The 26,316-nt window shown below is 52.6% G+C and overlaps 1 protein-coding gene and 1 long non-coding RNA gene across 4 annotated transcripts in view; one reads left to right on the top strand and one right to left on the bottom strand.

Annotated features, from left to right (window-relative positions):
• The window catches only part of MYH9 (myosin heavy chain 9), an 86,228-nt gene that overhangs the window by 22,741 nt on the left and 37,171 nt on the right, over positions 1–26,316 (top strand). For both annotated transcript variants that reach the window (XM_074375478.1, XM_074375477.1), the window contains exons 2-5: positions 6,751–7,102; positions 11,072–11,228; positions 23,980–24,007; positions 24,796–24,889. In XM_074375478.1, coding sequence (XP_074231579.1) covers positions 6,770–7,102; positions 11,072–11,228; positions 23,980–24,007; positions 24,796–24,889 — 612 coding nt within the window. In that variant the 5' untranslated portion in view covers positions 6,751–6,769. The remainder of the gene's footprint in view (positions 1–6,750; positions 7,103–11,071; positions 11,229–23,979; positions 24,008–24,795; positions 24,890–26,316) is intronic.
• LOC123618380 (uncharacterized) lies at positions 11,222–19,268 on the bottom strand. Of its 2 annotated transcripts, none has more exons than XR_006726817.2 (3): positions 19,134–19,268; positions 15,932–16,020; positions 11,222–11,453 (listed from the first exon to the last, which is right to left on the bottom strand). It is a non-coding gene; the product is annotated as an uncharacterized LOC123618380 (long non-coding RNA). The 2 variants fall into 2 exon arrangements; XR_012510895.1 differs by lacking the exon at positions 11,222–11,453 and adding an exon at positions 13,728–13,939.

Below are 26,316 nucleotides of genomic sequence, written 5' to 3'. Positions count from 1 at the left end.
CACCTCCCCCCACCCCCACAACGTGGCGGCTTCCTGTCTTCCGTTAATCACCTGGACCTCCTGATGCTGGTGAACTTTGCTTATGAGTCACTGGTTGAGCTGCCGTGTTGGAGGCTCTGAAGGAGATTCATGTCCTACCTGATTTTTTTTTTAAATTGGGCATTTAGGAATCTTTAAAGTACAGTCCAGTTGTGATCATATCCCTGAAAAGACAGTGTACTACAAGGGACAGGCCTTCCTTGGTGACAGTGCCATCCATAATGGTCATCGTTCGGGTCCTGGGGGTCATTTTGCTCTGAGGACTTCTGTTTTCAGATTTGGCTTGTATAGTCCAGAGTTGGGTGAGAATTCACGTAGCAGAGGCCTAGGTCCCTGATGCAACATTTGCTCATACTAATCCCTTAAGTCAGCGGTTCTCAACTGGGGGCAGTTTCCCCCCTACTCCCCACCTTTGGCAACGTCTGGAGACATTTTTGGTTGTCAAAACTCGGGACCAAGTGCTACTGTTGTCTAGTGGGTAGAGGTCAGGGATGCTGTTGAGTATCTCACAATGCCCAGCAGGGCCCTCACCACAAAGAGTTACCCGGCCCCAAGTGTTCATACTGCTGAGGTTGAGAAGCCCTGCCTCAACTGACCACATAATTTCCTAGTCCGTGAAAAACGGCACCTCTCCTCCCTTGGCCTGGAATACTTTTTGACCATTTCTTCCCCTCCCCCATCAATATTCCACTGATCTTCCAGGACCCAGCTGAAATGTCACCTCCCCCATGAAACACTCCCTTGAGCTTCCAAGTTTTCCATTGTATTACCCCTTTCTCTGTTCCTAAAGCAAGTTGCTTGTTCCTCTTCTTCTTTTATTAAGTCTTGATTGGTGGTTGGTTGAATCCGAAGATGTGGGACCCGGCTGAACTTCCTCTTCATCCATATGGCCCATCTGTCTGTTGGGTGCCCACCACATTTGATGTTGAGTGAAAGGGACAGAAAACCAAGGAGCTTGCTCTGCCCACACTATGTAAAGTCCCAGACTGACACTTCTCTAGTGATAAATGTGTCTGTTCTGTTGTCCCACTGCGTTATAAGCTCCTTGGGTCCTTAACACTTTTGTCACAATGTTTTTACACATAGAGCCTCAGAATGTGTTAGTTGATTGAACAAGTAAATCTAATGGGTTTGAAAATTTCTATGTTATTTCAGCAGCTGCTTTCATAGACCCTTCCTTAACCGTGGAACTCAGACACATTGATAAGTTTCATTTAACTTGAAAGCACTGGCTATATGGGGAAAGAGAAGGACTGTGTTTACTGTGCTCCCTGGGATCGGGGTGGGGATTAAAAAAAAAATCATACAGGCCTGATTGCATACATCAGTGACTAAGCTGTAACAGGGCTCCGGTGTCTGGGTTGAGGGCGCGGGTCTCTGAACTGGAACCTGGGCGCAGAGAACTTGAATGGCTCCGCCAAGGTCACAGCCCTCACTTTCTTACTTTTAGCTCTGGCTGAATTTAAGGTGGAAGTATGAAGAGTCCCTTGTACAAACCAGTGCGAGGACATGGAGTTTGCAGCCTCGAGTTGGCATAATTAATGTCTGTTTTACTGGTTTGCTTCCCCAGGGGCTTCTCAGTTCGTCTTCTCCCCCACAGCCCCAGAGAGCTTGCAGGAAGGTGGTCTAAGTGGAAACCACAGGGCATTGCAACTGAGAGGCCCTGAGTTTGAACCTGGGTTTGGTGACTTGGCCGAGCCTCATTTCCCTCATCTGTCAAATGAATCTGATGACAGTATCTTATGAAATGATGGTGAGGACTGAGTGAGAAAATGGACAGCTTACTAGCTGGCCCTCAGTACTTTAGATAAGATAGTAGCTTTAAGACGAGTTGCGATGACTTGAAAGCTCCAAGCCTAGAACTTGGCCCATGGAAGGCTTTACATAAATCCTACTGTCTAGGAATGGAAAAGCTCACAGTGTTTGGACCTCTGATTTGTCCTAGTAGAATAAATTCTGTCTTTAAGGAGCTAGCTGCTTCTTTTCCATACAAGCACCCAAGTAAGTAAAAAGAGAAGTAACCAGAGGGAGGGAGGGGAGGAGAGAGGGAGAGGATTCCTTGGGAAAACAGGAAAGAGTAAAAAATCCAAATGGATCTCTGGGGGGAAGGGGAGAAGGCACATAATCGAGGAATGACATTTTGGGTTGAAAGCAGAGGTTTTTGGTCAACCTATTTACTTTCAGTTTCATCATTTCCTGAGAATCCTAATTTAGCCTCTGGTTGTGTCCTCCCGATTATGGCCTAAAAAGGCAACTACTTGGGTTTCTTGGAGTTGGACTGGCACCCGCAGGAAGCCGGCATGGGAAGGGCCGGCCTCAGCCCCATCTGATCTCCACTGGGCCAGAGCTGCCTTCTTTCTCCTTAACTCCTTGCTAGCCTGCCGAGTCCCACAGCTTCCCAGGACTTCTGAGGTTCCCTGATCTGAGCCATGAGCTCTCTCCTGCAGTTTTCTTAGTGCTGGTGTGGTTACTGCCATGTGGATACCCTGCCCAAGTGTTTGAGCACACCAGTCTACCCTCCTAATACATCTTGGGGCCATAAAAATGCCCAGATGTTCCTTTGCTCCCATAACTCTACTTGAGAATTTATCTCAAGGTGGTCCACTTGATAAGAGGGAAGGACCTAGTCAGCGGTGGTTTTTGAAAAAAAAAAAATCACTTTGGAATATTCTGCAGCCATTAAAAGCGATCACCAGCTAGGCCTTGGAGTCAGGGGTCCTGGGTTCGAGTCCTCACCGTCCCAGCTGTTTGAACGAGTGGAGTCACTTCCCTCTCAGAGTCTCTGCGTCACCACCTGCACAGTGAAACATTTGGATAAAAAGGTTTAACAAGCAAATCGCGGCCCTGTGGGGAAAAATGGTCAGAATAAGAAGGGAAAGTACGAAATGTGAAACTCCATGCTCTGCCTGTGATAGTTAAAAATCAAGTGTTTCTGTGCACTAGGACTAGAAGGGACCATAAAAAAAAGAGATAATTGATTTTTGCAGGGGAGAGTGTCAGGAATTTGGTGGGGGTGTATTTTTCTTTTGTAATCCTTTATAATACATGTAGATTTTTTTTTCGGGAGTGGGGAAGTAATTAAGTTTGTTTAATTGTTGATTGATTTATTTAAATGGAGGTACTGGGGATTGAACCCAGGATCTTGTGCATGCTAAGCATGTACTCTACCACTGAGCTGTATACCGTCTCCCGTACACACAGTTTAAAAAAAAATTCAGAGGCCGGTTAGCATGGTCCCAGGATGGGGCAGGGAGAAGTTGCTGCTTGCTGGCTGCTGCACTCAGGCAGTCACCTCCATCGTGTCGTCTCTGTAATGCCCCTTGCTTCATTGCTAACGGCGCTTAACAGTGGCATCTTGCTCCACCTGCATCCTCAGAGGTGAGGGTTAAAGTGTCTGCATCACTGGCCTCCCCACGGGGCACAGGTGAGTCAGCAGCTGCTGGGGCCCAGAAGCCTCTCCCTGACACAGGAGGAGATGGGAGCTCAGCTGCAGCCCTGTGGCCCCTGAATCCTTGTACGCGGATATTCCTGTCCAGGTCGGGTGGGAGGGCTCAAATAGAAACCCCGTTGTTTGTCATGGCCTCTGCAGGCCTCCCCCAGGTCCAGCCCGTGTATTGATCTTGGCATTGCTGCTAACCCACGTCATTCCAGAAGAGTTGCTGAAACCAAATAGCTCTGTCCTTGATCTGGCCACACAAGGCCCAGCCGTGTTTAATGAAAAGTTCTGCCCAGAGAGAGAGGCACTCAGGCCAGTGGGGACTCCTGCAGCCCCACTATCCACAGGGGGCTTGGCATCCAGCTCTGAGGAGACGTGGTGTACCCCTCTCTCTTACAAGAAGTGTGGCTTGCCCTGCTGGTCTCTGATGGTTATCAGAGGTAGACAGTGCTGGCCGGTACCTGCCCCCCTGCCCTCCCGCTGAGGCCACAAGGTAGGGCAGACTTGGGAGCCGAGGGTGGTGGTTTGGATGGAACTTTTGTCCTGCTTACCTGCTGCAGTGTTCCTGGCCTCCAGCACAGGCTCACTGATGAAAGGGCTGGGCAGTTTACCCAGATTTCCAGCTGAGTGCCGGGGCCTGCAGCCTGCATGCTCTTTGCTCTTGGTTCCCCCAGGGTTGGAATCGCCGGGGTGACCTGGAGTCTGATGAGGGCCAGAAGTCACTCTGCTGTCACTGACAGGCCGCTCACTGTGGACCGTAACCAGCTGAGGGAGCGAGAATGCTGAATTTTACCATTGACAGGCCACAGGGTCCACACCAGGAAGGCTCATTCTCAGCCTCCCTGCCTGCCTGCTTGATAACTCTTTGTAAATATTTGTCAAATGTTGTGGGATGCCTTCCCCTGTATTCTGTTTTTCACTCAGCTTATTGACAGTTTCAGCCCAGCTCCAGTGCCAGCCTGACTTCTCTTGCAAGACCCCAGGAACAAGTGTGCTAGGAAGAGTCCAGGCCTGGGAGCCAGGGAGATCTGGGTTAGCCCAGGACTAAGCTGGACGACTCTGGGCAAATGACTTGCCCTCTCTGAGCTGGTTTCCTCATTAGTAAACTGAGGATAATAAAAGCTTTTTTCCAGGATGATGGACGGTTAAGTGAGGTTGTGAATAAATGGGTACTGGGGATTGATGTTGGTAGGTAGGTACTTAATGACTGGCCCTTTCCCCTCGCTGGGCTGGGTCAGTGGAACTCTTAATGAACAGCAGACTTAGGATTTTGGGGGATAAGGTGGACGTGGATCCGTTTTTGCATTTTGATGGGAGACTGCTTTATCCTTTCTGGTTTTGAGGTCTACAGAAAGGCCGAGAACCAGCAGCCGGTGAGGTCCTGTGCTCAGTGACTGTTGCAAGGTCTCGAGCATGGTGGTGATATGATTGGGGAGAGTGGTTTTGGGAGCCTGGATGCTAGGACTTTGCAGAGAACGACTGTCCTGTGGTCAGATGGACGGCAGAGCGGCAGAGGAAAACTGGTATTTACTCTGGCAGAGAGAAGCCTTTGATTTGCTTGAATGGACTGGCCAGTGTGCAAGCAAGGACAGCCCAAAGTGGGCCTGTTTAGCCCCCAGCCCCCAGCCCCAGACAGATGATGAGGCTGGCCAGGTGGTTTTCAGCCATCCCATTCCTGCCTTGCTCACTGCTGCCTAACTCTGGGCCATGTCTGCTTCTCCTGGGGGTGGTCCTTGCAGGTGGATTGTGCCCCTTGGTCCCCGACAGAGGCTGCCAGGGATTGCTTGTGCTGGGAATGTAAACAAAGCCACTGGTTCAGCTTGCTGGGGAGGCTGCCAGGCTCTGCTCCTTGGACTTGCCTTTTCCTCTTTGGGGGCGGGGGGTGGGGGAAGGGGCATAACTAGCAGATTTCCTGAAAAACAGCCTCTCCTGGAGTGAGTCCAGGGAGCCCCTCAGCCTTGATCTGGAAACCATTTAATGAGCCCAGATAAGAAGGCCTGGGCGGCCCAGACTTTCTCTTTTGTTCTCTCCCTCTCAAGCCTCCAGCCTCCTTGGCATCTAAGTTCCTGTTGGGATCTGGAAGCACGAAAGCCTATGTGACCCTGGATTTGGATCTGGGGCCTGGGGAGGGGGTCTTGATCTCACAAGGGAAAAGCCCCTCTGTGTCCTGTACTAGGCAGTGAGCTTCTGGGTTGTTCCTCTGCTGGCCGTGGGCTGGCTCGGTGTTAGACCAGGGTTTCTAAGTCCTGCTGTTGTCAAAGCAGCTGTCCTCTCAGCTGATCTTAGCCTGAGCCTTTGAGCAGGAGTAAATACTGTGGTTAGACTGTGGAAAGACCATGGGACCAAGAGACCAGAGTCCTTCCTGGGTGACCCTGGACAAAGCCCCTTACCTCCAAGGAGCTTCTGTTCCCTCATCTGTACAATGAGATATTAATACGTACCTAACCTACCTTATAGAGTGGTTAAGATGGGGATCTTCTGAGATAGTGAAGTGTGTGTGATAGTTTTTCATAAACTATAAAACTACACAGATATAAGGGATTATTATTTCATCATTTTTGTTTTGCAAATGAACTTCAAAAAAAAAAAAAAAAAAAAAGCCAGCGCACATGAGCTTAAGTTCTCCTGGCCCATAAATTGTGAGGGTTGTCTTTTCACATTGGTGCCCCAGGAGGGAAACATTCACTACTCTCCATGGTGTTTCCTGGAGCCTGACTTCTTTTCTTCTCGCTTTCTTTCTTTGGCCTCTATTACCAAGGTGGAATTAAAATCTGTTGTGTTTCCCTCTCTTGGTTGACTCTGTGAGATAAGAAAAAGTTTTTTAAACTGGAGACTTCCACTCTGTGCAGTTGTAGTCAGTTATCTTTTTTACACCAACTAGAAACCTGTTCTTGTTGGAAGTCCTCTTACTAAATTATGTGGTCACTTTCCGGCCTTAGCAGGTGTAGCTTAGTGACTATAATTGCATCTGTCTTTGAGATTCTGATTGTGCTCATCATTTGGCACAATTGTTGTTTACAGATTTGTTTGATTGTGCATTGATCCTGGGATACATCTTACCATTATTTTCTTACAGAATCCCTGATATCAGTTGTTTTTTCAGCGATGAACATCTTTCTCCCAAAAGTAGAGAGTGAGAAAATTCTGGCAAGTTGTACAGCTTGGTTATTTAGAGTTTTACTTATGATGCTGTAAAACTTGTAGAGATATGAGATGAGTGATGCTCGTTTGGCTGGTGTAGTTGCAGCTAACGTTTTGTCCTTTTCCTCCCTCAGATCCTGGCTGTAAGTCACCATGGCTCAACAAGCGGCCGATAAGTATCTCTATGTGGATAAAAACTTCATCAATAACCCGCTGGCCCAGGCGGACTGGGCTGCCAAGAAGCTGGTATGGGTGCCTTCCGACAAGAGTGGCTTTGAGCCTGCCAGCCTCAAGGAAGAGGTGGGCGAGGAGGCCATTGTGGAGCTGGTGGAGAATGGGAAGAAGGTGAAGGTGAACAAGGATGACATCCAGAAGATGAACCCGCCCAAGTTCTCCAAGGTGGAGGACATGGCAGAGCTCACGTGCCTCAACGAAGCCTCGGTGCTGCACAACCTCAAGGAGCGCTACTACTCAGGGCTCATCTATGTAAGTGGGCCGGTTGAGGTGGGGGGGGGTGCCTCCAGGGCTTATTTACATAAGTGGGCGGGGCTCTGCAGGTGGGTGGGGCTCCAGGACTCATCTATGTAAGCGGGTGGGACTCTGCAGATGAGGGGGCTCCAGGGCTAATCTACGTAAGTGGGCGGGGCTCTGTGCTCTGGAGGGCAGACCTACCAAGGAGATACACGGAACAGTCGAAGTGGAAAAGTGCTCTTTTATAGAACACCTTAGCCCAACTTTCTAATCTGGCAGGTGGGGAGAATTGAGGCCCAAAGAGGGCAAGGGACTTAGGCAGGGTCCCACAGCTAGGTGTTGGCAGGGCTGCTACTGGAACTCGGGTTTCCTGACTATCAGCCCAGTTACCTGTTTCTCAATGAGAGTATTGCATGGACCAAATTAAAAGTCCCTATCTCTCCAGGTATTAACCGCTGAAATTCAAAATTAGTGACCTTCAGAAAAACAAATGGTCTTAAAGGAAGTATTGCTTGTCTGTGGAGGGGAGATAGGAGCTAACTCCTGTTGTCTGGGAAGAGGACTCTCCCCTTGGCATCTTTGATAGCTTATGTTAGAACCACCCTGCTGTCAGTAAAGCAGAGTGATTCAGAGCATTAGAGCTGGCGCCTCCAGGACCTGGTTCCAATCCCAGCTCTGCCCCTTCCTAACCATGTGACATGGCTACATGGGGCCTCACTTCCTTGTCTGCAAGGAGTCCTGAGAACGTTGTAAAGTGCCAGCCAGCCCTGGGCTCACACAGCACCTGAGCTCTGTAGCTGCTGCCATCTGTCGTAGGAGAAGATAACTGAGACCCTCTACCTGGTCTATTACACATGTCATTGTTCAGCTTGGGTCCTGTTGGAGATTTGCTGAGCATGGAACAAGTCGGCGTCTTGCGCTTAACCTACCAGCTGGCTGCAAACCGAAATACTAGTTATGAAAGTGCATTCAATATTAGTTCAATATTAGTTGCTTCATTTTTACTCTTTTTTTTTTTTTAAAATGGAGATACTGGCAATTGAACCCAGGACCTTGTGCATGCCGAGCACACTGCACTCTACCACTGAGCTATAGTCACGCCCCTCCTCTTTACTCTTAAAGTGTGGGTTTTACTTTCTAGATGGGTGTGAGCCTACAATTTCATGTGTAGGACCTGAGCTTTTTCTCTGGAACTCTTCAGCTGGAGGCATTAACTCCCATCTTTGCTTCTTTGCTGGCACCTCAGATCCTCCCGCCTCAGACCAGCTTCCTCCTCCGCATCCTCACCAGAAGGAAGTCGATTGCCTGTACAGTTGCCCTAATGGAGACCCCAGCAGGTGCAGAGCTGCGGGGAGATCAAAGCCACTCAGTGGGGGGCCGGGGGTGCTGCCTCATTCACAGGCCCCGCCCCTCTGCACACAACGTTCCAAATCGCGACCCCGTGAGCCTTTGTGTGGCGTGTTTGCCCGGTGTTGTGGGCGGTGTGGCTAATTGTGCGCCACAGCTGCTCTGTCTGTTTCTTCGGTTGGGGGGAGGCCTGGGCACAGGGGATGGTCGGGCACAAAGGGCCTCTGTGGCCCGTGAATGGAGCAGCTCCCCGGCCTGGCCATGTGGGAGTGAAGCCACTTGCTCAGTGTCTGCGCCTCCACGGGCCTCCGTGAGAGGGGCTTGCGATGAGTCGCCTTCCTCCCACCTGAGCTGTAGCGCTCATTCCATGGGGCTTAGTTTGATTGCCCACTGATTCAATGGAATTAGCCCAGAGAACTTTGAGGCCCTCTCGAACCCTTCACAGGACCATATGCCCACTAGTTGGAACGTTGGAACATTGTGTGCAGAAGGGGGGGCCTGTCAGAAAAACTTGTCCTTGTAACCCCCAGACCCCTTCTGCTGTCACTGCCAGCTGTTTCCGAACATCTGGCCCCGTGGCCTGCTTTAAAAGTGTGGCCACGTGTCCTTTCCTTTCAACAGGCTGGATTTCCTAGAGTGTGGGTTCTCTCAAACCTCAGGAACAAAGCTCCCTTGTTTCTGAGCTCCTGGGATGACCTCGCCGTTCCCTGGGCTCCTATCTCATTCCCCACCCGACAGTCACGGAGGGAAGACCAGAGGTTTCCCGTGGCACTCTTGGCTTCCCGTAATACCCCAGCCGCAGGTTGCCAGCACCACGTGCAGACTTCCTTGTTTCGGCGCTTTCCTGGTCCCTTGTGAAAAGAATAGTTGGAGGGAAAAGAAATGACTGATTATCCCAAGAAGAAAGGAAATTAAGGGCCCCATGTCCCCTCCTCCAAGCAAAAGAGGCAGCCAAAAGCACTTGTTCACTTCCAAGCTCAGCTGCTCCTTTGCATGCCGGCCCGTGCATGGTTGGTGGGTCCCTCCAGAGTTCTGCTCTGAGCCTGACTTCTACTTGGCAAGTCCAAGACCTGTAGCCCTCGGCCAGTGCTGGGAAGAACCTTTGTCCTCACAGCTGTTTCCTGTGTGGACCCTGTGTTTGGATTCAGCCACAAGATCCACCCTCAGTTTTGGCGAGATGGGAGAGGGTGGGGGTGGACAGGACTGGATTGACACATTTACAGCCTCTCAGATGTTGGCTGCTATTGGGTTGAGCGGCCAAACTGTGGACGGTGAGGGTGAAGGGTGCTTGTAGTGAGGGAACCAGAAAGATGCGGGGAGCTCAGAGAACCAGCTTCCATGACCAAGGAGGTCTGCAGTGGGAGTGTAAGACCTGGGTCTGCTCCCAGCTCTGCCAGGACCTGCCTTCATAGCCTCCAGCCATCACTCAGCAGTCGGGGCTGCAGGTGTGTGTGAGTCATGGCTGGTGGGCATCTCTTTGCCTGGCTCCTCTGAGCCTGTTTCCCTAGGGAGAAGGTACTGAGTTGCTTCAGCTGCCTAAAGTGAGCTGTGCCCCCCCCCCCAGGTGAGCACCTGTCAACTGGGTGGTCTCCGGGGTCTCACCCAGCTTTAAGGAGTCTTTTTTTTTTTTTCCCTTTTGGTGAAGGAGGGGGATCTTGGAAGAAAAAAGTAGCAGGAAAATTATTAGAAAAAGAAGATACTAAGGAAAAGCAGGTCTGCCCAGACTGTTGTCCCTGGAAACCACCCTCCTGACCTACCCCGAGCCCCTCCACGCCTGAGCCGGGCGCTGTGCCGATCCCCAGAACCACTCAGTGAGGAATAGATATCTGCCTGTGTCCATATTTCAGGTTGAGAAATGGAGAGAGAGGGAGGCTAAGAAACTTGTTCTTGCTGGGGCTTGACTCTGGGATCTGATTTTAACTTGGTCAGCTCAGGCTTGGGGTATTGGGTGTATTCTCAGGAGCCTCACATTAGAATGTTGAGTAACTGGGTTCCCATTCAGAGAAGACCAGAGTCTTGAAGGAGGCTCACAGAGGACATGAAAGGGGTCTTTAAGGTTTTTAGAGATTTTACATGAGCATCTCTGGAAGATTCTAGGGAGAGGGGTATCTGTCAGTGATCTGCTGTCCCATACTGGATCTAGGTGGTTGAGGAGTGCATTGAGTCTTTCCCAATGCTGGAAGAGTTGAGGCTTAAACATCTCAGAGTCCTTCAGGGTAGAATAGTTTGTGTTTACAGGCAGTCGCTTGCCGCAGCCAGATCCTTTTCTCCTTTTGCATCTCTCATGATGACAAACACATCTTTTACTGTCCTTGGATCCGAGTTTTGTAACTGGACTCCTACTATCCACGAAGCCCGCTACGAATCTCACCCCATGCACATGCTGGTCGACACACACAGCTGGCAGCAGTCACGCAGTCAAGGGAGGCCCCTCACTGAGAGAGCGGAGATGGTGCCGGCATTCCCACGCCTCGGCAGGTCTGCCGGAGCAGGGCTGGAGAATGAGCGGCTCCACGAGTGCTTTCACGCCAGGCTGACTCAGGCTCCTTGGAGGCAGCATACATTTTGCTACAAGGCTTGCATGCCATTGAGAATCAGACTTCCTAACCCGTTCCTGATTGCTTCTCTTTTCTTTAGACTTATTCAGGCCTGTTCTGTGTGGTCATCAATCCCTATAAGAACCTGCCCATCTACTCGGAAGAGATCGTGGAAATGTACAAGGGCAAGAAGAGACATGAGATGCCCCCCCACATCTACGCCATCACAGACACCGCCTACAGGAGTATGATGCAAGGTGAGTGCCGTGGTCTCCCCAGGGGCTGAGTCTTTACTGCAGCCTCGTCAGCACCTTTGCAGGTGCTCATTCACGCTCACAGTCACGGTGATCTTGTGGCTGGATCATTGCTGATGGCACTGGTGATGGGGCCGTGCACCGTGGAGGTCTGTAAGCCATCATGTGAGAGCCAAGGCCAGTGGCTGTCAAAGGAGATGTTTTTATGCTGATGGGATGTTCCAGAAGCTTAAAAAAAAAACAAAACATTTCCTAATTATTTTCCCAATGTCTCATTCATGTCATGACCTCCTGCGCCAGTCCCCTTGCTTCCAGGCCTCTTCTCCTACCAGTTACTCCCTTTTCTCTGTGTTTTCACCTCGTTTTCTTTTCTCCACAGTCTGGAAACATGCTTGAGTTTTCACATCTTTAGAAAAATGGGGGGGCATAGAGTCTCTCGTGGATTCTGCACCCCACTGTAGGTTGTCTCTGCTCTCTCTCCATCACAGTGGAGCTTTTTAGAGGAAGTATCCGCTCACTGGCTCCGTTCTCCACTTCTCAGTCACACATCGGGCCGCACCACCTCTCCAGACTGTCTGACAAAGGCCACCTTCCTTCTGTGCAGCTTCAAGCTCTTATCTTAACCTCTCCCAGGATTGGACAATCTTGCCCACATCCTTTTGAAAGCCCTTCCTTCCTGTGGCCTTCATCTCTGCCTTCCCCACCTGCGTGCTCCTCAAGGTCTGGTCCTATGGATGGTGGCCTCATCCACGCGAGTGGCTTCACCATCACTTTCTGGCCGAGAAGTGGCTCTGGTACCTGGTTGCCACCAGCCGCTTGCTCCCGGCTGCCATTTCTCCATCCACCTAGCCACCCAAGCCTGCAACCTGACTCACCCTGTGCGCACTCTCCTCTCTCTCCCTCAGCAACTTTTTCGAAGCCAGTCAGCACTCTCGATAGATTTTATCTCTTTTAACACTTCTGATCTCCTTCTCCCTCTTCTCCCTGTGGCCCTGGCCTTAGTTCAGGCCTCTACAGTTTTTTACCTGCACTGTTGCGGTGACCTTTTACCCATCACTCTTAATAGAGCCCTCCCTCTGTGCTTCCACCAGGGAGTCATCTTCCTGGAATGCAAATCTGATCAGACCTCCTATTTGAAATCTTGAGAAATTCACTCACTGCCCCAGTGATAACCCTTAAGCTCTCCAGCAGTATACGGTGCCCTTTGTAATTGGTCTGCTGCCTCCCTCTCCAGCCTCCTGGCTGCGTGGAACTCCTTACACTTCTCCAGTAGGCCTTTGTGCTTCAAACCCCTGTGTCTGTTCTGTGTGCCTTGCAATAGTTGGCAAGTCTCTATTCTGTTGTTAGAGACAAGACTGAAGCGTTACTGCCAGCCAGGGAGGATGTCTGGGCTAGATTTGCATCAGAGTAGTACGGGTAATATTTTAACTTAGGTGTGGACCAGGCACACGTTGCCTTTATATTCTCAGAGCTTAGCCAGCTACCTGGCTTAGGGCTGTGTTCTCGTATCGCAAATTGATAGTGATTTTTCACATCCTATTACGTGGGCATGCTTTTCTTTTTTTTTTTTCCTTTAAATTTTGTAGTCAATCTTGGCAGTGGTGATAATGAGTCTTGTTGTATTAACAACTTTGTCCTGGGCTTAGTGGTTTAAAATGACAGCATGTGGGTCTATCTTATACTGTCCACATAGTGCTGTGGAAGGCGTTCCATTGCCCAGCTTGGTGAATTGTGTAGGCGTAAAGCTTGGCCTACCCTGTGGCTCATGTTTACGTCTATCCGAGTTCCTTGAGGAAGCCAGCCCTTTAGTTTTAAAGTGCGTTGTCTGTTTCAGAGTGCTAACTACAACAGTCTGGTGGAGGAACATTCTGTGGGATTCCAGAAGAGCCTGAGTCTGTCTCTAGAGGTTATGAGTCAGTTTTCTCCTGGCTCTCGTAACTGGCCTCATGCAGGAAGTGCACCCTGGAGTTTTCTTGAGCTCTGCACCACTGAGTTAGGGAAAACGTTAGCACACTTGGATCCTGGACTCAAACAGTGTTCAGCAAGCGGGCCTTTTCACATTTAGGCAGGCCATTATGATGAGAATAATGTGGTGATGCCCAGTGTGGCACCAGGATTTGGAGTCTTTGGGACTGGACTGCCAGCCTTTCTTCTGACAGCCTGTGAGACTCCTTCCCAAAGAGATCTGACCAATTTTTATTTGCCCAATTTTTATTTGTCCAAATTGTTATGTATTCACCCAATTTTTAATTTGTTTATTTATATTTAAAGAATTTTGAGGGGCAAAATTCACTTCTGTAGGCTGGAGATAATTGGGGGGGGGGGGACTTTGCACAGGGCTGGTGCTTGATGTTGGCCATGAAGTCTTGGCTGTAATGGAACGGCCTTGACAGGAACCAAGGAGCTGCCCCACATTATGTGGGAAAATGGGTAGACCAGGGTAGGAAACATATTTGCAGGTACGGGGAACCTAAGGTCTTGGTTCTTCTTTTTAATGGTCTATGGTGCTGGCTCCGCGTACATTCTAACCCTCAGCCTGAGAGGTTTCCACTCACTTTCTGTTGAATGTTGGACTTGCTGCAGCTCTTCAGCCCCAGTGTTGACTGAGGACATCTCTAAGTTTCCTCTCATCGCACACAGTTGACCCGCAAAGCAATTAGCAACAGGTTTCTTGTTCTTGGGACAGGGAGGAAGTTAATTCACAGAAGTTGCCCCTGTTATGAAAAGCAGTTCACCAGTAAAGAAGTTCCCAGGAAGGACCTGTGGTTCCTGCTCTAAGTTGGGTACAGACAGCGGAGCCTTGGGGTCCATGGGCTGTTCCTCGAGTCAGCACCTCTCCTTTTGGAGGGCATGTCTGACATAGCACATGCTGCCCTCCTGGCTTTGTGGAGGGGAAGACAGGTCTCTTCTCTGCCACACACTTCCTAAAAGGCAAACCCAGACCGTTCCCTTTCTGCTTTTTCTTGAAACAAGAACTAGAAGATTTCCTCCCTGAGCTGGCTGTGGCTTATGACATCCTAGCATTTATTCTGCCAATTAGGGGAGTTGGTGGCTTTGTCTTGGGGCTTTTAGGAGATGAGCTCTTCGACTTTTCCTAGGGACACCCCTCCATCTTTCAAGTAATCTCTTAAAGGCTCTGGTTTGCCTATGAGTCCTGGTTTATGCCTGCTGTCCTGCCGTTAGTATTAATAGTGCCCTGTCTCACGTTCAGAAGCACCCTAGTTTGGATTAATTATGTAGTTACTCTACATATTTGTCAGACTAAGCCAGGGTTTCTCAGTCTTGGCACCATGGACATTTGGGGCTGGATAGTTCTCTGTTGCTGGGGGCGGGGTGGGGGGCTTGTCCTGAGCATTATGGGTTGCTTAGCAGCATCCTGGCCTCTACCCACTAGATGCCAGCAGCACCCTCCCTCTCCAGTCGTGACAACCAAAACTGCCCCCAAATATTGCTACCAAATAGTCCCTGAGGGACATAATTGCCCCTACTTCAGAGCCACTGAACTAAGCATTGCACGTGGGTTTTATTCTGAGTGTCAGCTCCCATTGATCGGTAATGGCTTGCCCAGCCCTGTGTTGGCAAGGATCTGAGACTCAGTGCCGAGGAGCACCGGGATAGATTAGTGCTGTCTGCCATGGGCACGGGATGGGTCATGGCAGCGTATGGCGCCCTAGATTAGGCCATGGAGATAGGAGATGGAACGTGCCAGAAGAGGTTTGGTGCATTATTCTGTCACTGGCGGTGCCAGCAGTCCAGGTGGAGGGACAGACATGTTTGTACACAGAGATCTGTGGCCGTAGCTGTGTAACAGGACAAGGTGCCACCTACACCTGGTGCCAGTACGCCTGCAGCAGGTGTCAGGCGTCGGGAGCTCAGAGGAAGATGTGGCTGCTGAGGCCAGGGTGGTCAGAAAGGCCCCTGGAGGTCGGATCCTGCGGAAAGGCTGGCAGGTATTTGTCAATAAGTGGTTACAGCGCAGCCCAGACGTGCCCGGCACAGTTTTGTTTGTTTTAATCCTCAGTCTTGGGTTTAATTAAAGTTGTGGTGACCTGGTAGGTTCACCCTCCTAACCCTGGCTTTCCCGTTTGGTTTAGTTTGTTGTCCTGGGCATTACTGGGTCTTCCTGCCTTGGGGTGGAACTCAGGAATCTGTAAAGTGCTGAAGGCTTTGACTGGTCTAAGGCCAAGAGGATGGGAGAGCAAAAGGCAGATGGCAACCCTAGGGGAACAAGGACACCGCCCCCGGGTGGGTACCAGCGGGAGGGGTGCCTGGGGGGCTGGGCAGAAGCAACATGTGGCCTGTAACGGGGGGGGGGGGGCGGTGATGGGGGAAAGTGGTCCTCCTGGCCTCCCAGAGTCTCCCTCAGTGGGTATGTATGTGTTCTTACAGGAGACCCAGCCAGCTGCAGAATTTGAGCCCAGTTGTCTTCCCAGGAGCAAGAGAAAAAAACTCTCCTCTGTGTTAATTAGTTAGAATGCCAGGTTTGGTTCACTTGCAGAGATTTTATGGTATTTAATGAGCTCCCGGCGTTTCTGGGGGTGTGGTGTCAGGGTCCACTCTCATTCCAGACCTAAAGTAATCCGAGAGCTATTTAACCCTTTGCTCTGTGCTAATTCCACCTCTGCCTCTTAGCGGAAGCTGCCCCAGAAGTGGTCGGTCACCACGTGCCCGGCGAGCATCCCTGCACCTCTTGGTGGTTGACTCACCTTTCTGGGGAGACAAGGAAGGGTAGAATCCTAGGCGGCTTTTCACATCTGCGTCCGATCCTTCTGCTTCACTGGTAACGGGACAGGCCCTGAAATGTTAACTGATTTGTCCAAAGGCTTGCAGAGAGCCAGCCCAGAAGCCGTGTCTCTGATCCCTGTCCTGGTGCCCACCCCCCAGGGGCGCCGTTGGCCGTCCTCCTCCCTGGCTGGCGTTTGGAGGGGTTCTCCCATCTGGCTGGCGGGTTATGGTAGGAGAGGCCTTCCCACCCCTCTCTGCACCTTCTCCCCGCCCTGCCATCTGGTGCCCCCGTGGAGCCGTCTGCTCTCCAAGGTCTTCTCTGGAGAAAAGCACCGTGTCAGGGAGGTGCTAGGAAATGCTTCGAGGATGCAGTAAACCCGGACTTGGAGCCGACTCACCAGGACAGGAGGCTGAGGAAGCCGCAAATGTGATGACTCCACTTAAGCAGGAATGTGCCGGCTGGAAGGCTCGGGCCCTGCCAGAGAGCCCTGCCAGCCGTGGCACACAAAGGCCCTGCTGTCTGCAGGGAGGTCTGGAGCCACCGAGCGCCTGTGCCCGAGGGCTGCGTGCTGTCACCCCTGCAACACTGTCACCCCTGCCAGTCGAGTGCCGGCCACACTGGATGCAGCCCTGCTGGGGGAGGGCCTGAGAGGCAGGCCGAGAGACTCCAGCAGGGGCGTGAGGGTCTGGCACTTGGGGGCCCACCTGGCTTGACAGCTGCTGGGTAGTGAGGGGGCTTTGACAGCACTTCCAGGGCAGGTCAGCAGAAGGAGTCTGCTGCTGGGCCTCTCTCGGCCTTAGCTTGAGGGAGAAACTTGCCCTGTGAGCAAGAAGTGTGTGGAAAAGAGAGCACGAGGTTTGTTCGAGTCAGAGTCTGGCTCCGTCACATCCTGACCCACCGGGGTCCACTGTGGGCCTTCACTTTCTCATCTGCCTCTGGGCTTGAGAAGATATACTAGGTAGGGTTACTGTAAGAATTAACCAAAATGCCATGTGGACGGTGCCTGGCCTGTGATGAGTGCCCGTTAGGAGGTGGCGGTGGGAGCCTGCAGAGGCAGTTTCCTGGCTGAACGGCCCTGCCCTCCGCGTGGTCTGCACATCACACATCCCTTCCCTCCGGGCACCCACTTGCGTGATGAAAGTGATAACCAGCTGCTTCCTCAGACAGCTTCTTAATCTCCTCGGTGAGCATCCTCCCAGAGTCCAGGCTCTGGGTACCAGCACCATGGGAAGTGACTTGTCAAAGCTGCTGTCCTGGCAGCGATCATGTGACACACAGGCGTGCGCCGGCACACACAGCCTCCAGCTTGTCTGATCTGGTCCACGGCCTGGAGTGGGCAACCTGAGGCTTTGGGGTCCACGTGGCCTCGGGGGGCTTCAACAGAACGTCGTGCACACAGCACTGGAGTCATCCTCTGTACTGGTGGGACACCAGAGGGCCGCTGTGACAGGCGGCCCTGGGCCCGCCACCTGCACATGACAGCCTGGATATGGAGCTACTTCGCTGGCCCCCCCAGGAAGGAGAGTCACCCCCAGAATGAGGCTGCGTAATTATGTGGTCACACCCGTCAGTCTCATTTCTGTAAAATGTTCTTTCTAGAAGAGGAATCTGTGGTTAATGGATCCTTTCAAAGGATTCAGCTTTTGGCTTGCTTTTTTGTTTTGTTTTTAGTTCACTCCAATAGGCACACTTTGCTTTGCTGTGGGCCGGCTGAAGTGGGAGGGGAGAAGGAAATGCCCTCTCGGAACCTGAAACTTTAGGGGTGGCTCTGCGACTCCTCCCCACTTCCCCCCAGTTCTCTGCAAATGAACAAACAACAAAACTCACCTGCAAAATCTAATGGCTAAGCTGCTTTGTGCTTTCAGCCTCCCTGAACGCATTTCTCTCTCGCTGCCGAGTGAACCCTACCAGCTCGTTTTTCCTGTTCTCTCAAGCTCTGGCCTCGAGACTCCAGGAGAGCAGGTCCCAGTGTGTCAGGGCTGAACACTGCTGCATTTGGAGAAAAGGATGGCTTTCCTTCCCCTGCCTGGTTTCTGGAATTAAGCTATCAGAGGAGAACAAAACTCCCTAAAACTAAAGAGAGATAAGACCCCTGAAAGTCTGCACGTGTAAAAGTCAGGGTAACATAAGTGGCTTCTGTAAAATTCCTTTAGTCTTGAGCAAGGCTAATGGCCCAGCGTTGACCTTTGTCATAAACCGTGAGGACCCTTGTGTTCTTCTGGCAAAGACAGTGCTCATTGGGGCTCGGGGTGTCATTCCAATCGGGCTTGGTGACTTCTGATGAAGAGCTGTTCTCCCCAACACGAGCTGGACCACAGATACAATGGGGCAGAACTCTGAGCTGAAAGTGGTGCTCGAGGAGCAGACTCTGCCCTAACAGTTACCAGCACATCTTTTATTTCATTAGATTGTGCTTCTCAGGCGACCAGAGCCACTGGCTTCTGCACGGAGCACCTCCATGAGCCATTGTGGTTCATCTCCTAGCGGTGTTCCCCATTCTCCACGTTTGGCTGAACCCATCCATGGGATGCTCGTGAAGCCCACTGTCCTCCTTGGAGGACTGGGAGCCAGGTTTGTCCTGAGCTTTGGTGGGCAGTGTCCATCTCACTCCCTGTTTGTGTCCCCTTGTCCTTCCCTCCTGTCCTCCCCCGAGAGCCCAGCCCTCCGCAGAGCTGTGACCTGTGGCTTAGTGCTCTCGGGACAGGACTCAGCCAGGGTCCTTCCTGCCTGTCTTTCCTTTCCTCAAGGGGTTGCTTCAGAGCAGGGCACAGCTGGCCTCAGGGGTAGTCAGGTCCCTCCCAGTGTCCTGGTGGCCTCTGCTGTCGGCCGTCGGCACTCACATGTGGCTTTTAAATCTCCCTCCATCCTGACAGACCCACGAGAGCTGCCTCAGCGGCAGCCCCACACAAAGAACGTTCTTGCTCCTGGCCCCGCCCACGGGAAGGTGAATAAACAGCCAGCAGTGGTTTCTGGCAGGTTTGCCTGTGAGCCGCTGGCTGCATTTGGTCCAAGAGAGGGCTTGTCTGGGGCCTTGTTTGCTCTCGAAAGGAGTGAAAGTTAAGAGTGATCCCTTGGGCCGCCTTCTGATTGTCAAGGGTGCTGGTGGGGGAGGGCTGCCTGTTCTCTGCCTCCTATAACTGGGCACCTGGGCCTCCTGGGCAGGGTTCAAACCACAGCCTTACCTGCGGGAGCGCGTGGGCGGAGGCGCTGGGCGGGTCCAGCTGGCTTCTGGCTTGGATAGCTGCTGATCAAGCGTCTGCTTGGTCTGCGTCCACCTTTGTACCTGGAGAGAACATTGCTGGTGACCACATTATGTGCTTGGAAGCCACTGGTGGGGCTTTCCTCCTCGCTGGCTGACTGCTGGGCAGGCGGGCAGGCTGCCAGGGACACTGTGACCCGAGGCCCCGGTGGCTCCGCGTCAACCTGCCGTCTCTGCTGGTGGAAAGCATCGTTTTGCACCCGCTTTTCCTCACCTCTCTGTTTGCTTCCCAAGTGCTTGTCATCCGAGCTCGTGAGTTGGGCCGGCTCTGGAGAAAGTAGCTGACAGCTTGCAAGGCCCATGTGACAGACACTGCATGAGTGGGGATGGCCTGTTCGGTGCAGCACTGCCGGTGGCACAGCGTGCCCTGCCCTGTGGGGGTTCCGTGGGGAAGAGCTTGGCATCCGGAGGTCTGGGTTCTTAGCCCAGTTTGTGTGATTTTGACCAAGTCGTTGGGTTTTTCGGGACTTGGTGTCCTGACCTCCACATGTAGGTGATTGGCCACATGCTCTTTAGAGCCATCCCTCAGCCATCCCTCAGACCCTGGGTTCTGAGCTCGAACCCACAGGTCTCTCTGCGTTTTATACCTGGTGAAGTGCTTTGCATTTTGGCCCATTGAGACCCTGGATGCTGTCCCCGAGAGGGTCTCGGGAGAAGTAACTGCAGTCCAGGCGTCTGCCCCCAGCAGCCTGAGGCTTCCATCCGGGTGACAGGGGCAGGGACTCACACAGTGGGTGACCCTGGGATCTGCTCCGCAGGTTTCATGAAAGACAGCCCCCTTGGTGGTGGAAAGTCTCAGGCCTGTTTGTCGTGGGTCGTGCCGTTTGTCGCACCCCATCTCGGCCCATATCAGCATCTCAGTTCTTGAGAAATTTGTTTGGCCTGAAGACGGGTCCCACGGGCAGGGCGCCCTTCCAGGTGTCCCCCCCCTCTCCAGCGAGCGGCCCTGTTGGAACCTCCAGAGACATTGTCTTAGCGAGCGCTCCGATGAGTCAGTCCCGCGCAGCGGCTGTTGGTGAACCGGCCCGTTCCCTTCCTTCTGTACTTCCTGTCGGGGCTGATGTCACATCGCGGCTGTGCGAGCCTCGTGGCCTTTTATGGACAAGAATCAGCAGCTCCTCTCACAGAGGAAGTGAGCAAGAAGGCCCCTAATGGAAGCCTGTACCTGGGCTGAGATACCTGCGGTCAGGCCTCCCCACCGCCCGCCTGCGCCGGGGCCTTCCAGGCTGGCTGGAAACAGCTGTCCATTTGGACACCAGCATCAACTCTGATTCCCTAGAGGCCAAGGGGCCAGGCCTCTTATAAAAGGGGATGTGCAGAGTGAGGATCGCGCCTGGGGCTCTCAAGCACCAGCCAGTGGCTTTCTTCTCTGCACCGTGGTTCCAATATATGGACTAGTGGTCGTCATATGTGCTCCCAGGAGCCCTGTCTCCTGCCCCAGCAACTCTGATTTTTATCTCCTGTTCTTCCTACTGGGGACTTAGGAAGATTTTATCAGAGGGAAGTTTGCTGATGCTTTTAAAAGAGTCGAAAACTGCTGCAGAGATTCATAATCCTGTCTCTGCCCCATCTCTGCAGAGTCAGGACCAGGGCAGGAGGGGTTTGGGGGCCTAAGTGAGACTAATGTCTTCATCCTGCAGGGATGATGTTCTGTTTCCCAGAACAGGCTTGTTTATGGTGGGTGTACTCCCCTGGTTCTGGGCTGTTGGGTTCCTGTCCTTCCGTCTGTCTGTCTCCTCTGGTGTGGAGGAAGGAAGGGCGTTTTCAAATAAGCCTTCAGTCCACATAGGCCCATAAAAGGACTTGAGCAAACAGTAGAGTGGGCTGGACTCTCAAGGGTCCATGTCCCGTGAAATGACCATGTGGGCAGGGCTTCTGGAGTGTTGGGGAGGGTCCTCACTGGAATGCACTAGGGGTCTGGCAGAGGAAACTGAGTCAGGCAGAGAGCTGGCTGGCTGCTGAGAATTCCATCCACCCCACCACCCAGAAGAGATGCTTGTGAGCTCAGAACAGAGCAGATCTGCAATGAGAGGAGGCTTGTGCAAGAGCAGGGACAGTGCCTGCCTCGTCTTCCTCCTAAGGTTATCACGAGGCCATGAAATAACAGACCCAAACCTATGTAAGAACTGGAAAGACAGGCTCTAGCAGCCTCAGTGTCCTTCGTGGCAGGCAGGTGGATTTGGGGCACTAAGTGTGGGGGCAAGAGTTGGAGAAATCAGAAAAGCCTCCCATCAGTTTTCATCCGCAAAAGCGTTTACCCAAATGAGTGTTCCGGCAAAGCAAATCAAGGTTTCTTTAAGATTTCTTTTAAAAATGGAAGGATCGGAGTGTTTTCTTTTTGGCTGTGTTGACAGTGTTAATTTGGCTTCAGGAATTGGAGGTGAAAGGTCAAAGGGGTAGAAGAGCTGGAGATGGTGGGATGAATGGAGATTCTGTGATGAGTTTGGGTCTGGAATTGGGATTTGAGGTGTGTACAGGCTCATGTGTGTGTGGGCATCTCTGTGTACATGCATCAGTGTGCACGGATGTGCCTGTGAGTGTGTGCCCACACGTGTGTGTCTGGGGGCTCTGCTTCCTGTTGTTCGGCAGCCGCTCTGTATCTGACTCCTCCTCACACAATTAGAGGAATTCCAGCCATCCCAGGGACCAGGCCCGGACAGCCCTGGGAGAGCGGTTCCCTCTGGGAGGGACGGGAACGTTTCCTTTTATGGTAGCGTCAGCGGCTGCAGCCTCCTGACTTGCCGGGTTGCGCAGGTACATTCTTGCCCACTTGTGGAGCGGTGACTAGACCTGCCCGCGGCTCGGCTGGGCCGACCGCCCGACATGTGGTGGGGGGGCCCCGGCCCAATCACAGCTGCATTGGTTCCAGACCCTTATCAGGGCAGGTGGTGGAAGCTGCTTTGGCTTCCCTGGCCTTTAGCCCCGCCGCCCCCTCCCCTCTGCTTTCCTGCCGTCTTATCAAGATGCGGCAGAGTCTATCTCAGCCCTTGCTGCCCAGCCTTCAAGGGCTCTGTCCTGTGGGAAAGTCTAGACGAGGGGGAGCAAGGTCACCCTTCTGGAGCTGCCCTGAGCCGTTGCCCAGTGGGAAGCAGGGCGTGGGCTGCACGTGTGAGTGGCCGGGTTCCCTCCGTGTCCCTGCACTGTTGATATTTCTCAGGGGCTGGAGGAAGGGCAGGGGCACCTTGAATATGAGGTTTCTTTTCCCCCCTTCCTGTCCAGACTCCCTCTTTCCTTCTCAAGACAGGAGATGAGTGGTCGTAAATGCCCAGCCCCAAGGGCTGCTGAGATCAGGCATGCTGGAGGCTCCCCTCGCCGAGGGGCAGGTGGCCTTGCTGTGTGCTGTCTGCTGACGCTGAACAGCTAAATCAGTCTCCCGAGGCTGTACACACAGGGAGGCCATGGGTCACCCTCCCGATGCCCTACGGGGCCCGGGCTAGGCAGGTGAGCCAGTGAGGGTGTCCTTCCAGGTGGCCAGCATCGGTTGCTAACCAGTACCTACTGCTAATAATACTGCTCCTCCTCTGTCACTCTTCAACTTGTACTCCTGCTATGCTGACAGTGCCACCACCCGTCGCGGTCACGTCATGATGGAGAAGTCAGTAGCAGCCGTCTGTGGACTTCATTCTGCTTGCAGGGTACCAGGCTGGGTCCATTTCGTGTTATTGCTGTTTCTCAAACTAACGCTGTCAGGGAGTTAGTGGCATGTTTACTTTATGGATAAATTAAACCCCTCACTGCAGCCAAATGTTAGTTAGCAAGTAGCTTGGCCTGGATTCAGGCTGACTTGACCTCAAGGAGACGGGGGTGGGGATGGAGATAAAAAGGGGGGAAAAATGAGTATATATTTTCAGTTCTTGTACACTCACTCCTGAACCAGGTCAGCCCTAATGTCTTAAAGCATTTCTGTCAAACTTGGCTTTCAAAGATGGGCACTACTGCTGTTCCTCCAGGACCCGAGGAGGGTGGGTTGTTTACATCCACATTTGGGAGCCGTTCACAGAGCTGAGATCATTGCCGAAAGTTCCTGACATCCAGGCCCAGAGACCCAGTTGTCACTGAAACTGGTCAGAAGCTGATTCTCATGAGCTTCTGTTCTTTCCAGGCTGCCTCTAAGCTAGCGTCTCTGAGCATTTTTCCCCGTGCTTGACAGCACGTGAGTGCTTTCATGTGTGTTATCGCCACTTGTGCTGTCACCCCCGCCCTGTCACAGGAGGAGGCTGGAGCTCCGGAAGGCTGTGTGGAGGCAGCATCTTACCCCAGGGTGGTCCCACTGCAAAGCCAGCCTTGTCTGCCCTACCTCTCGCCTGTCTCTTACTGTGCCTCTTATCCGAACAGGGACAGTGTTTAAAACACCTGCCACAGGCCTTGCTTCTAACAACCTCAGCCCTCAGTTAGAAACACACAGGGCAGGCCCCACCTTAGCACTTAGTAGAGTGGACTCCTGGGGAACTTTCCAGACTGGCTTTCTCGGAGGTGGAGAGACAGAACTATGTCTGGTGTTGTGGGGTGGGTGGGCAGCGAGGGTGGGGGAGGGGGAGCTCCTGGGGGAGGAAGCAGCTGCCTAGTGGCGCTGCTGCCCAGGGGTGTCCCTCCTCCGAGTGAGGCACAGGGTCAGCGGGTGTCAGCGGCATGGAGGGCAGCCAGCAAGGCCAGCGGGGCCAGGCTTTCTGCTCCTGGGAAAGGGGCGGGACAAAGGGTGGCTCTTCAGAGGCTGGAGAGGGAGGCCTTCATGTCTGCTGGAGGTTAACTCGATGTCTCCTTTGTTTCAGACCGAGAGGACCAGTCCATTTTGTGCACGTAAGTGTTTCTGTTTGGGTGGTGGGGCCTGAGTCACCCTGATCTGTTCTCAATCTCGAGAACTCGTGCCAAAACCTAGGTTGATGAGTTCTTTCCCAATTCAAGCCCCTGCCCCTTCCCCAAGGGATGGGCCTAATATTTGCTACTTAATGGTCCCACAGCATGGATGGCTTTATTTCATGGACAAAGATTTCATCTCCTTTCTCAAGGGAGGTGGTGGGGGTGGGGCTTATAGCCAAGAGGGAAAGCAAGAGTTCTCAAGCAGGCAGGGTTGGGAGCTGATTGGCGCCCCCTAGAACGCATTCCTTCTGGCTCTGACCCTCGGCTGTCTTTACCTGAATTGAAGTAGCCACCAGGGCTCCTCACCTCCGTCCTCTGAACCTAACAAGGAGATGATAAATAAACCCTGTTGCCGAGGAAGTCAGTGGTACAGAACATTCCTTCAGGTGAGGTTTCAAAGAAACATGTAGATGTGTCTTTGACCCGTGGGTCAACAGCTGCCTAAAACTGATTTCTGAGACATTTGGAAGCAAAGGCTGCCAAGTGACCAGGACAGGCAGTGGAAAGAAGTTTACTTTCGTCAGGCCTCTGGGGGGCCATGGGAAAGGGCCTGAGTGCGGACTCCAGAGCTTAGCATTTACTTGTCTGTCCCCTTCTCTACCACGAGGTGTTGGGTCCCTCGTGGGGCCCTGACAGAATGGTAGACAGTAGAGCTTGCAGTGGGAAGGGGGCAGACGCCAAGGATTTGGTCACCTCTCCCTTGAGAACATCCTTGGCTCTCTTGGCAGGGGTGAGTCTGGAGCTGGCAAGACGGAGAACACCAAGAAAGTCATTCAGTATCTGGCTCACGTGGCCTCTTCACACAAGAGCAAGAAGGACCAGGTGAGTGCAGGCCTGGCCCTCCACGGAAGCGCCTGACCTTCCTGAGGAAGAGTGCTTAATAGTTTGTGGTTTGGCTTAAAATGAGAGTGTTTTGGGGAGTGAAGCAGAGGCCGGGCCCACTTTGACTGAGAATGCAGCTCGGCTGTCTGGGGAGGGGGTCTGGGGGTAGCCAGCCCGTTTCTCCCTTGACCTTCCAACTTTCTGAGTTGCTATGGAAACTGGAGACCGTCTGAGGTTTGCAGCTAATGCTCTGCAGCCTCCACCTCTGAGGTCGGAAGAGAGATTCCAAAACTTGGCTCTCAAGTTGATGGAGACTCGAAGGATCTCGGGCAGGCCTGAATTTAAATCCCTGCTTCTTTCTCCCTGCTGTTGAAATGCCTCTGGGTGGACAGCCCCCCCCCCCCCCCCCAGCGAAGAGAGAAAGTGCGGCTGGCAAGTCATCTCACTTCCCTTTTTTTCCCCTCTCCCTCTTGATGGATTATGGTCGAACCCAGCAGTGTCCTCGCTAGGTGAGCTGCACGTTTACTGCACGTTCTGCACCAGGAATGCGTGTTCTGCCCATCGTGTGCCCTTGAATTATGTATTTTTTCCTAAGCAGCTTTTCACTCTACACCATTGTCACTCTCTGCGGCTAGACCTGTTCTCGTAGGCTCGGCTCACTGACTGTCTTGGGAGGAGGGGCTGGGTTGTGACACATGGTGACCTGGTGTGCACTCTGAAATGACAGCTGCGGCGGAATGGGTACAGGAGCTCGTCTCAGAAGCTCCGGTTGTGCCCAGAATTCCCACGCCCACGATGGCCATCACATCCCGTGCAGGACCCTGACTGAGGCACAGTGCAGTGCGGACCTGTCCCCCTGGACCCCCACATGCTCAGTGCTCCGGACCAGATGGAGATGGTTGGCCACCTGGCCAGAAATGGTGCCGGGAAGGACCCGTGCCGGGCTTTCCCAGGGTGGGCGGTGATCAGCCTTAAGCATGCCTGTGTGGTGCGCGCTCTCTATCTCAAGCACACACTCTTAAACTTCCCTGTGAAATCTAAGTGCCCATGGTGTCTCCCCAAGCCGTCGGGGGGAGCTGTGCCATCTGGGTGGCTTCCCGTTACCGGGACGCCGTGCGCAGCGTGTGGAAGTAAGTAGCGGCATGTGTCTTTGCATGCAGATGTGGGGCGTGTCCTGCAGAGTGTCTTAATGAGCACAGTCTCCTGGAACCCAACCAAAAGTAACTTGTCATGTGCCAGACTTCTCAAGACATTCTGAATCTTTTTCCACGGGGTGTCAGGAATTATATTTAGAAACAAATCAAGTTCTCTTTTGCTCCCTCTCTCTACCCCTCCCCCCCATTTTCCATCCTTTTTAGGGGATCTATTTTTAAAACAGGGCTGTGAGGTTAGGAATTCTCTAGCTGTGGTTTTCCATCCCTAAATTT

This window comes from Camelus bactrianus, chromosome 12 (genome assembly GCF_048773025.1).
Source record: "Camelus bactrianus isolate YW-2024 breed Bactrian camel chromosome 12, ASM4877302v1, whole genome shotgun sequence".
NCBI classification, from domain to species: Eukaryota; Metazoa; Chordata; class Mammalia; order Artiodactyla; family Camelidae; genus Camelus; species Camelus bactrianus.
This window is presented reverse-complemented; position numbering and strand designations above follow the sequence as displayed.